The sequence below is a fragment of the Rhipicephalus microplus genome, chromosome 1, assembly GCF_043290135.1.
Source record: "Rhipicephalus microplus isolate Deutch F79 chromosome 1, USDA_Rmic, whole genome shotgun sequence".
Lineage (NCBI taxonomy): Eukaryota > Metazoa > Arthropoda > Arachnida > Ixodida > Ixodidae > Rhipicephalus > Rhipicephalus microplus.
In genome coordinates this window covers 182,583,395-182,601,755 of record NC_134700.1, presented here as the reverse complement: position 1 = coordinate 182,601,755, position 18,361 = coordinate 182,583,395, and the positions used below count along the sequence as shown (strand labels likewise).

Genomic DNA, 18,361 nt, shown 5'->3' with positions numbered 1-18,361 from the left:
TTTGCAGCACATACGTTGTGCCCGAGATGGTGCGGTCAACATGAGTGCCCGTCTGCGCGCGGTGAGTGGCGCGATAGAGACCAGAGAGAGGCATCCCCCTAATTATTTTTCTCTTCTTCTCTGTGAACGCATTGCTCACATACGTCTTTCGCTGCGTTCAAATAAGCCATCCGAATGCAGAATGTGGTGCGCGCGAGTAATTCGGCCGGAGACTGGCCAGATCGTGTCATTCATTTTCAGCCAGCAGCGTCGACCCAAGCAAACGAATGGAGCGAAGGTAAGCGGAAGGTGTACGTCCGCTTCGACAGGCGTTAGAATAAAGAAAAATAAGAAAAATAAGAAAAAATAAGAAGAGTGAGCAAGAAAAACTGGTCTGTGCAGCGTCTGCTTGGGAGGGTGGGCGTCTGAATGACGCTGCGAACACGATAAGGATGATTGCGGGGCTCAATGAGTGACCGAGGTGGTGTAAGGGGCCGTATTTATCGGCGAATTTTTGATTGCCGCGTGACGTTCACGTTCCATGTGGACCTTAGCTGCAGAAAATGCGACACCCGTACGCGTATTCAGGTGTTTTTTTTTTCTCGTTTACTCTCGGTCCCACACTGCAGATTGACATATTATATTTACTAAGTGGAACCTCACATCACCTTCTTCTCTCTATATTTGTGTTGCCGGATTCTCGTTTCGTGACATTCCACCTGAACCATTCCGCGGACGCGCAATTCATAGTGTCTACATATTTTCCGTATATTTACCATATATTTTCCTAAGAATCTAATGGAAATATTTGCGAATATTTTGATAGTGTATACGAAAAGTTTCAGTACGTTGTGTGATACGAGTATGTCAAGAACTTAGATTATTGCGTTTGCTGGCGCCTTAAAAACAACGCTAGTGTATAATGCCATGGCGTTATACACTAGCGAAAACTGATAATCGAAAACTGTAAACAGTGCACTGTTTACAGTTTTCGCTTGTCAGAAATCCTGCTTTCCTGCTAAACGCAAGCGCAGTTCGAGAAGCTTCTCTAAGTGAAACGTTTATTTTCCTATAAGCATGCTTCGCTGTGCCAAAGCTGACTATATAGCTTTTGCGAGTCGGCTTTCAGTTCGTGATTTGACAGTTGGAGAAACGTAGTGTACCAAGGCGTACGTACTATTCTATTAAAAGAGTGAAATCGGTGTCAGGGTCAACGCTGAACACACGTGCATTTCGCTATAACCTCCGATGGCCGTCATGCTTGCTTTCCCTGGAAATTGTGGAAGGACTTGACTTTGGGCTTGTGCTCATTTTCGATTTGTCGTCTTCAACCAAGCACGTACAGTTAACAGACTGTGCAACCTAGCAGGTGTATAGACTCTGGCTGACAGACTATGTAGACTATATAACGTTGACTAATCGCCGTATTCCGGAACGTTCCTTCAACAATGCTTCAGCTTCACTTGAAAAAAAGTTGATGGGAGTGCCGTCTCTTGGAAGACCAAGTCACTACATATCGGCAATAATCTGCAGCGATTCTTGAGAAGCGCATGGTCCATTTCAGTCGAGCAGCGGCGCACTGCTCAACTCAGTCAAATGAAGGATGGAATTCTAGTCGAGGATCGTTTCTGAATGCGGGGGTAAGAGACTGTGTCGAAACAGTCGCGCGGTTCCACACGGATCAACGTTTTACGCGTTTATGTTCCATTTTTTTCTTTCAGACGGGTTAAGTGGACACCTAAGTGAAACAATCAGTTAACTGATAAATTACACTGTGAAGACTGTAGTGTTGGTAATTTCACCACAGTTTCTTTAAATACTATGGGAGGTGAAATCAACGCTAAAATATTCACATTTAAATTTCCCACAAAAATTTGCAATGTTGACGTCTCTGGCTACATCAGGAGACAGTGCACTTCGTACTTACCGATTAGGGTTGACGTAGGTTGTCAAAATCTATGACGTAGCGGTGACTGGTGCAGTAACTTCAAGGTGGCCGTCGCCACACGCGTTCTTTTTTCGCGCCTTTTCCCACCTGTGAAGCGCCTATCTCGCAACAAACGTGGCGCTTTTGGTATTACGGAGTGGTAATTCACTGATACGAGTAAAATCGCTGTTCTCTTGATAAGTGTCTTTCGAAGTTTTAATGAGAATAGACAGTGATGTCGAGGAAAGTACAGGGAATGTCATTAGTAGTGATTGTTACGTAAATGTGAAGAATGAAAAGTGCTCGAAAAGATAACTTGCCGCCAGCCGGCACCGGACCTGCGACCTTCAAGTAACGCCTCCGATGCTCTATACCACCTGAGCGACAGCGGCGTTCACCTCTCCGTCTGCTTCATAGTTTACGTGTGTGGAATTGTGGAAAACGTGGGAGTGTATGTCAGCGCCGCCGGTATAGCCATCACGGCGAGTGTAGAACGCTTTTGTTTTGTCCGCATCTGCTAATTCTCATTATATTGTGTCTCGCAAAGAAAAACGAGCGCTAAGGTTTACACTTCTTTACCCCTTTTTTAAGTTTTAAGCATTCGACAAACAAAACAGCTACGCCCCCCACCCCGGGCTAAGTGGTCGCGTAACCATGATTGGCTGCTCACCCGAAGGTCGTGGGTTCGAGGTGCACGTTTAAGAGCCCCGAGTGGTCGAAATTTCCGGAGCCCTCCACTATACGGCGTCTCTCATAATCATACGGTGGTTTTGAGAGGTTAAACCCCACATATCAATAAATCAATCGCATTCATTATTTCACCCTTGGGGCGATACTAAGACGTTCGTTCTTTCTTTCTTTCTTTCTTTCTTTCTTTCTTTCTTTCTTTCTTTCTTTCTTTCTTTCTTTCTGTCTGTCTTTCCTTCCCTATTTCTTTCTTTTGCTTTTTCTTTCTTTCATTCTTTCTTTTTTTCCCTTTTATCTTCCTTTCTTTCTTTCTTCCAGGTGGTCAGAGTTTCCGGAGCCCTCCACTACAGCGTCTCTCAAAATCATATGGTGGTTTTGGGACGTTAATCCCCACCAATCAATCAATCATCAATCAATTCTTTCTTTCTTTCTTTCTTTCTTTCTTTCTTTCTTTCTTTCTTTCTTTCTTTCTTTCTTTCTTTCTTTCTTTCTTTCGTGCCTTCCCGTAGAGGCAATGCGACCTGTCCGTTTGCTGTAGCTACTACGGCTTCGGGTGTACGCGGGACGCTTTCAAACCTCTGACAATACTCGCAACATACCTATCGTATCTAGGCAAACAGTAATACGAATTAAGAAATAATAAAACGCGAAGCACTCATTACCAGTATGAGTGGATGTCCACGCATAGTATCAGGTACGCGCGAACGTTAAACATCGCACTGCAATTTTAAACTTCACATTTCTTTCGCACCGGGCAATGCTTTCTCCAGAAATTTTTTTTTTCCATACCAGGAATCCGAACCACGGTGTGGTTGGAACATTACCCTCGTGCGTAACAGCACATGTTGCTACGGGCAGCGATGTTGGTCGTGCGTGAAACAATGAAATAGACGGCGATGCAGCGAATAAAGGCGACCAATCCACAACGATTATTCCACAGCTATTAAAGGCAACTACGAAATGGGGCGACGCAAAACGACAAGGGACCCTGAATAAAGACCACACTATACAGAAACGACTGGTCGCCGATCAAGCACATGATCGAGAGAGAGCACTATAGTTAACGGCAGACGACGCACACACAAATGCAGCACGCAACCGGCGCACCTTTAAGGTCAGCAGTTGATTGATTGATATGTGGGGTTTAACGTCCCAAAACCACTATATGATTATGAGAGACGCCGTAGTGGAGGGCTCCGGAAATTTCGACCACCTGGGGTTCTTTAACGTGCACCCAAATCTGAGCACATGGGCCTACAACATTTACGCCTCCATTGGAAATGCAGCCGCCGCAGCCGGGACTCAAACCCGCGACCTACGGGTCAGCAGCCGAGTACCTTAGCCACTAGACCACCGCGGCGGGGCTTAGGTCAGCATTTGTGTACGCCCGCATTTGTGTGTAATCGCCGGCACCGAATTTCGAGCGAACTATGCCACCTACGCTTATATGAGATATTGTTGGTGTTTACCACGTGAAAACCACTATATGATTGAGAGGCGCCTTAGCGGGGGGCTTCGGAAATTTGGACCATGTGAGGTTAGAAGGAGCCAGGTTAGGGGTCAGTCGGTTGCAGGTAGTATAAACTGTCTACTGTGTTGTCCCGTATTGTTCTCTCTTCGTAGATCTCGTTTTCTTGTAGTGCGCAAAAAAAGTTTAAACCTACGATTCCTCAACGTGCACCTACGTCTGAGTACACGGGCCTCCGGCATTTTGTTGACCTCCGTCGAAAATGCGGCAACCGCGGCCGAGATTTGACGCGCGACCTGCGTGGCAGCATTCGAGCGCCTTAACCACTGTACCACTTTGACGGGTGAATGTGTAACTCTTACAGTCTTCGCTGAATGAAGCGTTAAATCCACACTCTTCCTAGAAGAGCTACCCAGGTCGCAATGAAGAGAGAGAAGAAAAATATCAAGGAAACCTGCTTGTTACGCAAAGCGGCTGTTAGGCGAAAATCGGGTTCGCGAGAAAGGACATGGCTCGTCGTGTGTGCATAACTCGGCGCCAAAGAAAGAGCAGCATCGCCTGCCCGGCGAAAGCGGAGCAATCCCTCGATACCAGATAGAACGGCGAAGGTCACGAACGGAGAGACATTAATCCTCATTTAGAACGAACTCGAAGACGCGCGCGCGCTTTTTTGCTCCCTCCGAAATACCAGCCGTGCCGATGAGGACCAAGAAACAGGAGTGTATACACGAAGGTAACGAAGAACTACGCTCGCAATGCGATGGCGGCGAGGGACCATAGAGAACATGCGGGCCGTTTCATACATCACTCTGTCCGGATCGGGGCGCACCTGCCACACCGTTTCCGGCTCTGCTGGATGACTCTCGCGCATGTAGCTTTCTTCTTGCCCGGTTTTCCACGCAGCCACCACGTAAGTGGGGCGGCGGCGACGATCGAGAAAAGCCGCGCATGAACGACTCTCGAGAGCGTTTCTCGCGTCCGCCGGGATGCGAGGGTGGGCAGCTCGTATGCGACGACGACTAAGTCTGACCGCACTTTTCTCTTAAAAGTCAAAAGGCTGAGAAGCGAGGTGGACTGATAATGATCGACACGCTTCTCGACATGCCGAGCCCCCGCGCCTCTTTCGGTTGCGGCAACATACCCCCTCTCCGGAGCATCGTTTCGCTAAAAGCCTCGTTTCGCTGAACGACGATGGTTAAAACACTTTCCCACATCGTTCAGGCTTCAAGTGCAGGTCTCTCTTCCCGCTTACTCCTCGCAAGTGGAATTAGGAAACAGCTCAGAATGGACACTTGGTCTTCCCTTTCGTTTTTGCACGGTCCATGATCGAGCCATGGAGGAAAGGAGACAGAGAAAAAGAGAAGCGCGAAGAGACAAGGGAGTTAGGCAATGCGAGATACACATACAAACACATATGTATGCCAGTGGAAGGGGGGTGCTCAGTTGGTGCTGCTGTTGCAACAGGCCGAGATAGGTGTCGTTCGGTCACTTGGCAGATTAATTGACATTGGATGCTACGTGAGAGCAGTCATTACGAGGCTGGGATTCATGCGGGTGCTGGGAGGCAAATTGCCAGCGACCGGTAATTTCCCCCCCAAATGTGCACACCGAGCGAAGAGAGGCGGTGGGCGTTGGAGGTTGGCGAGAGTGGGGGCGAAGAGGAAGAAAGGGGGGTGCATAAAACGGGCATGAGCACAGTCTAACCTAAACGGGAGGGGGGAGAGTAAAAAGGAAGGAAAAGCTGAGATTCTGTTTGTGTGCGAATCCGGCATGCCGCCGTGCCCCACGTCACGCGGCAGAATTGATTGAAGCGCCCTCTCGCGTGCCTGTCTATCCGTTTGTGTCTATCTGGTATACGCGCTCTCGCCGTCCCGGCAGTCTCCCTCGCCCTTATCCGCGCGCTCGTTCCTTCTCCAGAGCTACTTCTGCTGCCCGCCAATTCCCGGTGCGCTCCCGCGAGCTTTCTTCATGCCGTTGTTGTTACTTTATCCTCACTTGAACGAGGTCCTAGCGAGCGGAGGCCGGACCAGGGTATCGAGTAATAATTACGAAATTGCAGCTTTTAAGGGGAACTTTAGCCCTCGCTGTTTGGCTAGGGTGCAAATTTGGGGCCTCACGCACTAACTCTATGGCCTCGCGCCACCGGATTCTTCTATGCGGACACGGGCCACTTTCTTTCGCCGGCCGTCGGGTTGCGCCGCCGTTCACCGGCACTTCGACTCAACTCACTTGTGCCTCTGCGCACTCCTGACTTCATTGCTGTACCTCTGTGCGCGCGGGTCGGGTGGTCGGATGCTCTGTTAGAGGGGTGCGGCACCGTATTCCGAAGTCGGACTTTCAAACCAGAGTGTTTACGTCGGCGCACCACGGTTATACTTTCTGGGTACGTAAGCCGTATACACGTCGTTTATGAGATCGCCGCTTAAGTGTGCTCATTGTTATGAGAAGTGAGGGGGGGGGGGATGCTTACTTGCTCATTAGAAGTGTGCTTTGTAGTACCTCAATCGAAAAAAAAAAATGTGGTGCACGTTTTCGCTCCAACTGTCTACTGTTAGTGGATGGCTGCCACAATGACAGGAATGCCGCAAATTTTCATAAGCTGATGTGGGACGCTGTCCCCTAGGCGAATTCTTATTTTGAGAAATTTCTTTTGCGTCTAGGCGTGACAGTATAACGGCAACTGCGACATTGGCAATGCGTATGTAGCCTCTGCGTCGCATATGCCTTCTTTATGCACGCACAGCGATGTCAGAATTTTTATTCTTCGTCTAAATCGTTCTTCGAAACAAAGAATATTGGTGTCAGAGCCACAAGCTGCGCGTTAAAAAATATATCGAGGTTCCAACTACTAAGAACCTCTTGGCACATTTCGGGTTTACACACAATGTTTTACCGAACATATTACTGTTGCACCCTTTACGTTCTGCACGAAAGGAGACACGAGGCTGACCTTTCCCTCCCCTCTCTCCTATCACTGTGCGCAGGTTCTCCAACGCAGTCTTCCAGCCCCCTCGACTACCGGTGCCACGCGAGCCCGACTCGACCGAGCCCGTCTCCGCGCGAAGCTATGGGACTGTCTGACCGGGGCGATCCGCCGTGCGCCAACGAAGGGCCCGAGCTGCCGCCGGCCGCCGTGCAGGCCTCTCCGCGGGCCGACCTGCTCTTCCGCCGCACCGCCTCGTCGCCGTCCGGACACGTGTCTCGGCTCGGCGGATCCGACGAAGTCAGCCCGGGTGATCGCTCTGCGGCGCCCAAGCATCCCGCGCACAGTCCCCACTCGAGCCAGCACCACCAGTCTCAGCATCCGCGGCCTCCGCTTCAGGCACAGCAGCAGCAACAGCAGCACCACGCTTCGTCCGGAAGGCCTCCGATGGTGATGCGAGCCGACAGCCCCCAAGAGATGAGCGACGATTTTCCGAAGCGAAAGCAACGACGCTACCGAACCACCTTCACCAGCTACCAGCTGGAGGAACTGGAGAAGGCCTTCGCCAGGACTCACTACCCGGACGTCTTCACGAGGTAGGCGCAGGCTCCTTTTCTTTACACTGCTCGAATATTGTTGCGCGTACGTAGCGGACCATGCGCGCAGGGCGCCCGACGAAGTGTACGACGATCTGGCGCCGCTTATGTCGTCATTTGCGCAACCATTTCATTGGAACGTAGCGTTAGTTGTCCAGAGAACTCAATTAGTTCGTAATAAACCACTGAGAGACGCTACCGATAATGCTGTCACTGAGAATTAAGCTGTACATTGGGCGTGATTAGAAGTTCGTCCGCATGTTTTGCATATATATATATATATATTGTAATGACGAAAACCGAAACTGGAACTCTCTCTGGCACAGACTCGCATGCTAGGAAGGAAGAGGAGGAAGACGAAGCAGAATAAGAACAGCCGGCCTGCAGCAAAGGCGTTGTGTCTTATTTCTCGTCCTTACAATGGCGCAGTCGGCGAAGAAAACGGCTTACGTCTCGGTTTCGTCATCCAGAACGCCCGCCGACGTGCAGCCGCGGTAAGCGTCGCTTGAGGACGGCGTCAAGCCCTCCTCGGCAGCTGTTTACTGACACCACCGTTCGGGGACGGCGTCAAGGCCTCCTCGCCGTCACGCTTCTTCGCTGATGGGACCCGCAAGGCGTCCGTCGCGGCCAGCATCGATCCCAGCACCGACGGATGGCGTCCAGGCCTCCGTTGTGGTTCCGGGAAACTTGTCCTGGGACGCGACACGTCGCGGCAACCATGCGCACGGGCCTCTCTCACCTAGGGATGGCGTACATGCCTCCTCCATACCTGGCAACCTGTCGGCGCTTCAAGCACCCACCGTGTACGGCGTCGAGGCCTACCCGGCGGCGCAAGACCGCTTCATCTACGCCACAGTACCAGGTCACAACTCATCACACGGGTTCCGCTTGCCTGGGAACGTCGTTGACGCTTCCAGCGCCCTGGAACCCATGTCCACGAATCCGACCACAGCTGGATTTCCAAGGGACGCCGTCCACGCGTCCTTGGTCAAGAATTGTACCACCTCGAATACCGCAGTCACTGTATCCTCCGCAGAGGCGGGCCTTGGCTCTTCGTGCGGATCACACGACAGCGCAGCGGAGCTGCAGCATACCATCGCGCAACTCCGTGTCACGACCAACGCCCTCATAGCGTCGAGTTCCAAGCTATGTCCTGCCATCTTGCCAACATTGTGCGCACTCAATGCCATGTTGGCTGCGGCCGCCGCACAAAACTTCGAGGTAAGCTCGCCCGAGAACCGTCGCAATCTCCGGCGTTCTCTCGCGGAGGTATCGGAGCAAGTGAACTGCTTGGCGGGGGCACATTTCGGAGTTCTGCCCGCCGTCCCGCCATCGCCGATTTCCTTCGCGCTACCGGAATTTCGCGGCTTCCAGGACGACGCCGAGGAATGGGTGGCAACCGTCAACGCTCTCGGAACGACTGAAGAGCAGAAGTGGGACATGGCCATAGATCGCCTGCGGGATGCTGCCGCAGCATGGCACAGGTACGAAGGCGTCAGGCAGCAGTCCTGGGCAGAATGGAGTGCAGCCCTGATTGCCGCTTTCGGACGGATTTCCTGTGACTCCAGCAAGTCCAGCTCGATCTTCCCCGAGGCCGAGGATGGAGCCCAGGCAGCGCCCCGCCTCGAGGCTGCAATCGTTCGTTGCAGCTCGTCAACGGAATGCTGCCAGGAGTTCCCTGCTGCTGACCCTGACCGAAGTGGCTGGAATCCTACACTACAGGTCCCGGACTCTGCATCGGTATTCGACCTGAAAATACCGCCACCAGACCTTCGTCCGGAGATACGGCCCTCGCGCTCGTCGTCTGAGGACATCGAGGCACTCAATCCTATTGTATTAGCCACAACTGAACCCTACCAGACCACGATCATGCTCAGCCACGCAGACACTCGGCTACCAAGGAACGTTTCCTTCGAGAAAGCCCAGATACCTAGCTACGCTGAGGCCACTGCCATCGAGAACTTGCCGAGGACCAGCCCTCCTGCTGTTTCCTCCCAGCATACGATGTTTGCACATGACAGTTCGCCAGAAGCCACCGGCTCGACTACGTCTGGGAGTTCTGCTGTGGTATTTATGCCCAACCATGAGCTGCGTCCCATCTCATTTCAAGAAATGGCCCAAACGTCATCATGGCTGCCTCGCAGGGCATCCCGCTGCAGTTCAGTCCACCAGCGACGGTGGGACAAACACCAGCGTTTCCAGGTTACTCTGCGACCTTGCCGGAACAGTCAGGGCCGTCCACCTGAACTGCATTCTACGAGTTGTCAGGAAACGTTGCATCATGGACGAGTTCGACCACGGCGACAAAGTCAAGCCCACCCACCAAAAACTTTACCGCCAGCTCCGCGCGCGCACAGGACCCAGTCTCCATCACGACACGGTGAACGACCCAGACGACATAGCCAGTGTCGGCCGCCGGAGCCAATTTCGACAAACTTCCAGCGTGGTCGAGACCGACCACGACGATGTAGCCAACCTCGCCCACCTGAAGCACTGTCAACTGCTGCAGCTAGCCTTACCTACCAGAACATTGTCGTTTGGCCCAACGACAATGCTAGCAGTCATGGCCGAGTGTAATGACGAAAACCGAAACTGGAACTCTCTCTGGCACAGACTCGCATGCTAGGAAGGAAGAGGAGGAAGACGAAGCAGAATAAGAACAGCCGGCCTGCAGCAAAGGCGTTGTGTCTTATTTCTCGTCCTTACAATATATATATATATATATATATATATATATATATATAAGGAATGCAGACCGATAGGTCCGGTTCGATAGATGATTGAAGAGAAGCACGCACGTTTGAAATGCGGTTTTTATTAACGTTTAGGTGAAAGTACACTCTTTTCATGCGCCATGATTTGCATTTGCTGTTAAGCACATACCAGAGCAAACGAATAATATTCCTGAACAACTGACCTCCAGTGTCTCAGACTCTGATTTAAAACTCTCACACCTTTCTGAATCACTCATTAGTTAAAAGCATAGGGAAGTACCCGTGGCCAGCGCGGCATCTTACTGGCTTCGGCTCCGGCTTTCTCTGTCATGGACTGTATTCGTAGTAGTGACTCAAACGTCGCGACACCATTGAGCCGTCGCGTGCAACTCGCTCATGCGTTCAGGTGAAGGGCCGAATACAAATCACGCGCTTCCCACTTTGAGCGCTAGGCACGCATTCGTGATTCCTTTGTTACGGATTGCTTATAGGCGTCATATTGGCCTGCATTCAACGCGCCAGACCGATATACGGCGATCCATACAAAACTAAGACTATATGTTCCAAACATCCTGCGGGTCCACGCTGCTACTGCGAACGGGAATGAAGTGGGAAAACAATCCTTACTTAAGAGTGTCTTAGGCTCGAAAATGTGAACGAGTTCGTCGGTCACAAAGCTTGTTCATAGAGAATCGATGTTTGGAGTCAAGGAGTCATTGATCGCAAAAGCTCTTTTTTTTTCTTTCTTTATTGGCTGTTTACATACAACATTCACAAACATATATACATAAAAAAAAGTAGAAACATGAAACAAAAAAGAGGTAAAAACCATCATGTTTAACAGGCTTTTTTAAAATTTCTTCATCCGTAGAAGGCTTTCTACTTGATGAAGCCATTCGGGCACCTCTTGTTGAACCTTTTGTGCTTCCGCGAACGAACAGACAGATTGAAAGAAATATTGCCTATAACCGGACGTGCATTAACATCAGCATGGCGCACCGCCATTCTAGATTGCCACATACCGTGCAGGCCCAGTAACATAACTAGGTCGAAAGGTATCCCTTCTTCATTTGATACTGGTAGAAATCTGATGCCATAGGCATCGAGAGGCAGATCCTTTTTCAAAGTCCTTTGGAGAACATCGCCGTTGTTTCTACGCTCACTAATTTCTATCTTCTCTTCGATTTTACTCCGAACGAAGGAGCCGACTTGTCTTTAAAAAAAAGTATTATATGTTCTCTATGTGCATATTTTGACCTATACCAACTTGTCACTTTTTTTTTCGTAGCTGGTGATTTTGAGCACTTCTTCCATGCTAATTGATTGATATGTGGGGTTTGGTATGCTGATTGATTGATATGTGGGACTGGATGGTGCACAAAATAAACTGCTGACAGTCCGCTTCCGGCTGTCTTTTGTTAAACCATAAATAACCGGTACGCATATGTAACAACGTTCGGTACATAGCCACGTGTATTCTCCTATAAATATGCTTCGCTGCGCCAAAGCTGACTGTAGCTTTTGTGAGCCGGCTTTCAGTTCGTGACTCGACAGTTGGAAAAACGTAGTGTTCTAAGGCGTACTAAGGCGTACTAAGGCGTACTAAGGCGTAATTAGGCGTACTGTAGTTGTTATATCGAAATAATAAAGCGTAGCATTGGACCCTCGAGTGAAGTTCCCTGTAGACTTTATCGGCTTTTTCATTGCCTAGAACATGACGCCTGAAGAAAATGCCCGGGCAGTTATGTTCCATCTGTACTAACATGTCCTTGCTTCTTCCACGCATTTCTTTGCCGAGAACCTAAAGAAAGCATAAACGATGATTCACCTTCCCCGTCATTAACATCTCTAAGAAGGTGCTAGTCTTCGTGGATCGAGAATGTCGCGAGTAACGGAAAAGCCATTTATTACTCGGGGCAGCACATTTATAAACAGCTTGCAGATTCTACACTGTTAATTCGGCCGTACGCCCGTTTATACAATCGGAATTGGTCTACTTAAGGTATGCACCCCAAATGAAACCATGGAATATCTCTGATACGAGCTGCTTAAAAGCAATAACGTATATACTGCGTGAGAGGTACTAAGTAAATTACAACAGCTATACGTAGAAAGTATACATTTAAGTGTTCTTTTGACCCACTGCATGGGATATGAATTGCTTTGGAGATACGAGCTTTGGTGTCGCGAATTTGTGTATCACAAGTTCCATCGTAGCGAACGCATGCTCCGAGTATTCTAAACAACAAAGCATGCACACACAGACACAAGAACATCAGGACACAACAAACTACTAGGTGTTTGTGTTGTCCTCACTCCCTGTCATTTCAGAATGGATATGTACCGACTGGCTGTTATTTTAGGCTTCGGATAAGGTACGCCTCCTTGATACATGAACACGTATAGAGCTAAAACAGGCAAGAAAAAAAAACAGTATCGAGAAAAAATTTATTTAGTTAAGCACGCCGTTCAGGAAGGAAATTATCCACGCCTTCGGTGCCTGTTAATTGTGCTCAGCAGACGGGCACGGTATTCCAAGTCTCTTCATCCGCGTATAATTAGTGACCCATAATAACCAACAACAGGGTAAAATACAGCGCATAACCTGCTTAAGCAGTGCAACAATGTTATGATCTCCTAGTTACTATACATCATAGCTAAACCTTAACGAGTCCTGTTCCCCCTTCGTCTGCCACATGACGCCACGGGCGATGCTCTATGTGGAGTCGATTGTTAGTTTGTTGGAAGTGGAAGATCCATCAGTTCCGCCTTGGTGCTCGAGTTTGCCGTGTGTACAAACACATAGCCGCGTCTGAAATAATGTGGCAGTTTTCGTTATAGGCGCACGCTTCACGCTTCACGCGAATGGCGCTTGCGTGCGTGCACTGCTGTATACGGCTATAGGCCGGTATATAATAGTAAAAGCCGCCGTCTCGACTGTGCCATCTCTCACATACTGCACATCGTAGCATCACAGGCGCCTGACTTAAACACCGCCGGTTCCAGGCGCCACGCACGTCTACCTTGTGTCTATACACGTGCGGAGCGTACAGGCACTGTCTGCCGTTAACAGGATGCGTTTGGAGCAAAATTATACTGGCTGTCTTTCATTACAGACCCTAGACCCACGAAGCGGATCGTGTACATATGCTTTGCTTGCCAACATGCTTATGCAACATGCGAAAACGAGAACAAGAGTGTTTTTTAACAAACAGAATGAAAACATTTAGTTAACGTAACATGAAAGAAGTGGCGAGACTTGAGAAGTCATGTACTGGGGTCGGCTGTGTTGGTGCATCGCCTCCTCGCTTCATGACAGCTAGGCTTTGAATGAATAATTGTGTGAAGAGAGGTAGTTGGATGCTGTAAACGTGACCTGCGCTTATATAGGCGGCAAAAGGACGTCAGTTTACTTGGCTATGCATCCTGCGACGCCCTATTGTATCGAGCACGGTCTATGAAACGCGTGCAACAAGCCGAGCGAGCAGCAGATGCGAGTTACGGTAGCGTATACTCCGAAGCGCCCTTCTCGCCCCTTGGTCGACATTTTGCAGCCGAGCGCGAACGCGAAGACTTTAGCGCTATTATCCCGACACACTGTGTATAACGAAACGACGCCAAGCGCATTCAGGTATGTATTACGCTCTTTTCGCGTGTACACTTCACGGCTCTGCGGCCTATTACGTACGACACGAGCGCCGCCCCCGTCGTCTTATTGTTTGTCGCGCGCGGCACGCCTATTAGAGCGGGATAAACGTAATTGGGCGAAATTGCTTCGAAACGGAGCATATTGTGCACGTGCATGAAAAACGAGCCGGCCGCGCAGTTTAAACTCGGGTCAGGGAACAAATTTCTTCTCGAAGAGTGCCTCTTCGGTTACGCCAGCACTCGCTCCATATAGCTCCGGGCTGCGATGTCTATTTTCAGTATTACGCTCGCGGGAGGCAGCAGCGTCAGACGATGCGTTCAAAGCGAGATGCTTTGTCCCCCCGGTTCGCTCCTCAGGCCTCGTTTTCTTCGCTCAATTCTTTTAGGAGAGAAGTGGCACGAAAAGAGCCGCCCTCGATTAAAAAAAAAAAGTCTCAAGTTAGCGCGCGAGCGTGCTTAATTACAGTTATTATTCACAGTGCGGAATTAAGACCCATCGTGCTCCGACGACCAGAGCGGCGGCGGCAACGAGTGGCGGTCACGCTAAAACGGATCTCCGAGCGCGTCCGCGCCCATTAAACACTCTCCAGAACAAAGTGCACACGTGCCGAAAGGCCGCGGGGCGAGGAGGGGTGAACACGGGCAGCGGGATTGTCTCCCCGTGTATTTACGACCACGGACGAAGCACCGTTGCGGAGCTCGCGTCGAGCCTCGCTGCGTGCACCACTTCGCAAATCGTTACCGTCCAGGCCATAGCGGCACAATGCCGGTGGCCGACGGCGATTTCTTCCTTCCACAGCGCCGCGGGCGGGACGGTATCACGCACGACGACCCGAGGTCGACAACGACGAGCCTTGAAAAATCGCGCCATAGCTCATGCACGCTTCAATTGCTCCGGCGCGCCAAGCGCGAGCGTGATTGATACGGTGTGCTTTAGAGCTATACTCGGCAACTTGGCACCATGGTGCCGAGGAAGCAGCGTTATACATATACTCGGCGCCAATTAGCTTCTTCATTGTTTCGGAGACGACGCGAGTGGCGCTTGTTACGTATACCGTGCCAGCCCGCGGCTGTATACCGTATCTTTTCATAATAGTGCGCGATAAACGTACACCCGGCCTCCAGGATGGGTATGGGTTTTATTCTCTTTGCTGTGCACGTGGGGTTGGTTTATCAGGTGCCGCGGTCTCTCTTTGAGCCTAGACGTCGAGCGCGGCAACGTTGAACCGGAGGTCGCGGTCATCGGATTTCTGGAGACATGTGATGGGCCCGCCGGCCGAGCCTTAATTAAAGTGCGCGCGTTTCCGCTATAAGTACGGCGGTGCATGTTCCTTTTACGCCAGTATACTCAAGGTTCACTCGCGATGCAGTTCAAGAGTGCCACCTTCGTAAGCGTGCGCAAGGTTCCTAATGAGGGGGGAGGAGGCGAAGAGGGCGAAGTTTAGTTTCGCGACAGAGCCTTCTTCTGCCCCCCTCCCCCACCTCCGAGGCGATTAGGATTGCTATGCAGTATAGAGCAAAGACAAGAAATTAGAGGAAGGGTGCGCCCCCTCGCCCCTTTCCCTTTACACCCGCTACGGTCACCTGGGTAGACAGTGGTGTCCAGTTAGGCGAATGGAGGTAGCTATCTTTGTTGGAACCATGTGCCGCGTAGGACCTTTACTATTTAGAAAGCGACGGACATGACTGGTTGTAAGCATAACGATTTCTGCTGTTGAACTTCATGCCGGACGTTCTATCGAGCCCTATCTCGGCATAAACCAGCCCAGACCGTCCATACAATGGCTACTGCAATAAAACGAAGAAACAAAAAGCTAATTGGTTTGGCAGTGCCATGGGAAGAGAGAATGGAATATGTAGGCGCAGGTGAGAGGCACTCTCCACACGGGCGCACGTCACGGAAATTTCCTCTTTGCAACAAGGTATAACTTTCACGCGCGTGGGCTACAAACGTCCCACTGTCGATCCATATCTATTGTCTTGTTCACCACACGTTTCGCATGCACATGCTTTGTTTTAGCACTGCTTTTAAATGAAGTTTAACTACGTGGCACCGCGTGATCGTGGTAGATGACTGCGTGAGAGGCTGATAAGAAGCTGCATACGTGCTGGACGGGGAGTCGTGCATAACACCAACCATGAGCGAGGTATCGGCCGGCCTGTGGGCGGCCGTCATCCATAATGCACCAGCGCTGTTGGCTCTGGAAGCCGCCGGCTTTGTGGGACAGCGGCCGTGGCCGACCGCAAACGAATTAGGCGCTCATCATCGATCCATCAATCCGGCTCGAGGCGCGGGGGAGCCCGTGTGTTCCGCAGGTGCCGTATGCTTGTTCATGCATGCATGCGAGCCCATCACGCACGACATACGGCGCGCACGAACCCCATGATTAGGCGCCATTCGGTATGGGCCCTTAGCCCGCTCGCCATCACGGAAATTAGAGCGCCGACAGCGGCGGCGGAGAACTATAGCGACTCGACTGATTAGCCTGCCGAGTTCGCGGTCCGAAGTGCGTGGATAGTTGCGGCATGCGAGTCCACGTGGAGTGGCACGTATACGTGGCGGCCTGGTATTTGTACACCGCTGGGTTGCGTGCTCGATTTACACACAAACGCAAAGCTCGGCTACGTTTGCGTGCATATTGGTCAACTGGGAGATTTACACGCCCTTCGATCGTTGATCACATCGGTCGCAATCGCTGTGTAGATATACATCACAGCGGCGCCCGGTTTGGTCGTCTATCCTTAAAGCATAGGCGCGCAGATGCAACACAATGCGGCATCCAGCAGCGTACTTGCGAGGTTATTAAAAGGTCGGGCCATCACGAAAGACAAGTCACAATTACGGAAATGGAAGTCGCACTAAGGGCAAGATGGAGTGGCCTGCGGGTGCAGACTCGACGGAAAGATGAGCTATAACTAAACTAAGTGAGGAGAGATAGAAATCAAGATGTCGTTTTTTTTGCGTGTTTTTTGCTCGATCCATAGGTGCGACAGCGAATGAGTGTGCTACGCGTAGCAACTGTTCATCATGCTTCCAGCATGAAGTATATAAAGCTATAGCGAAGACGTATGATCGCAACTAATCGTGTGCTAAGGAGATTAAAGTGGAGCTCAAGGGGGAGGGTGCAAGGCGTTTGTAAACGGTGAAAGACACTCGTGTAACGAGAACTGCCCATGGCTGCGTGCGTCATTACACATTGCAGTATCTGAAAGGCGGCGTGTGATCACTGCGACACGAACGGTGCTCCCTTATCACTCGTAACCACCTTGATATGCTAACAACCCTGGCGCTTAATTTTGCCGCACCCATGCCCTCCACAACTAGGGTATACAGGAACTGACAGATGGCTGTGTTACTGTTTCACAACTGCGCATAAGGAAAACAAGCACAACGTTGCTTAAATTTCAAGGCACGGGATCACTTACACTTCGTCATTGTTTGAGCTACAGATTGCGGACACTTGATAGGTTGATAGGTGTGTTTGGACTCTCGCGTACAAGCGAAGAATGCACGTACTTCTATGTCTTGAATGTCCAGCAAAGAGCTCCCCCACAGTCGAGCGTTTGCTCTGACATCTATAATGAGCACACGTTATCATGTTCGTTAATCTTCGAGAATGTGCCTTGCAAGCTTACTGAACGCGAGAGTGCGAGATTATGACAAATCCGCATCCTACAAAGATGTGATACGTCAAGATATTTCGTCAATGACCTATGCTGTTCTCATTAGGGGGCCCCAGGTTTCTTTTTTTATCAATTTTTTTCGTGTGTCCACCGCTTTATTCCTTCACCCAGCATTGTCAGCAAGTTCAGTTATACCCAAACACATTAAGCGCACGTGGAGTGTTGTTAACGTTCGGGCATTCGCGCGAAGCCCCGTCTGAGCTAGGCTTATGATCAAGGAAGAAGAAGAAGAAGAAGAAGAAGAAGAAGAAGAAGAAGAAGAAGAAGAAGAAGAAGAAGAAGAAGAAGAAGAAGAAGAAGAAGAAGAAGAAGAAGAAGAAGAAGAAGAAGAAGAAGAAGAAGAAGAAGAAGAAGAAGAAATACAACAACAACAACAACAACAACAACAACAACAACATACACCATCTTGACATTATCAAATGCAGAAGCGTTAGAATTTTGGCTACTTGTGCGAGAAGCAAGTCGGAGAACAGTACACAAATTAGGTGGTGAGACAAACCACAGCAGTATTGTTCGTTCTCATCTCTTCCTGTGTCCAGATCTGTATATATTTTTCTATCATATTGGCATGGATGAACTAATAATAATCAACAGTTATCATTTTTGCATTTGGCGAATAAGTGATTGCCTTTTCCTTAATTTCATCTTCTTTCGGACATTGGCAACCTATTCTTGCTGTGTTGAGGTGCAGTGCGAAGCGAGAACGAAAATATACGCTAAAGTGAGTCAGTAATA

The 18,361-nt window shown here is 50.1% G+C and overlaps 1 protein-coding gene across 3 annotated transcripts in view; it reads left to right on the top strand.

The window, feature by feature from the left end:
• LOC119178373 (uncharacterized) overlaps positions 1 to 18,361 on the top strand; it is a 148,319-nt gene that overhangs the window by 87,181 nt on the left and 42,777 nt on the right. For all 3 annotated transcript variants that reach the window (XM_075888691.1, XM_075888685.1, XM_075888699.1), the window contains exon 2: positions 7,046 to 7,580. In XM_075888691.1, the coding sequence (XP_075744806.1) occupies positions 7,046 to 7,580 (535 nt within the window). The remainder of the gene's footprint in view (positions 1 to 7,045; positions 7,581 to 18,361) is intronic.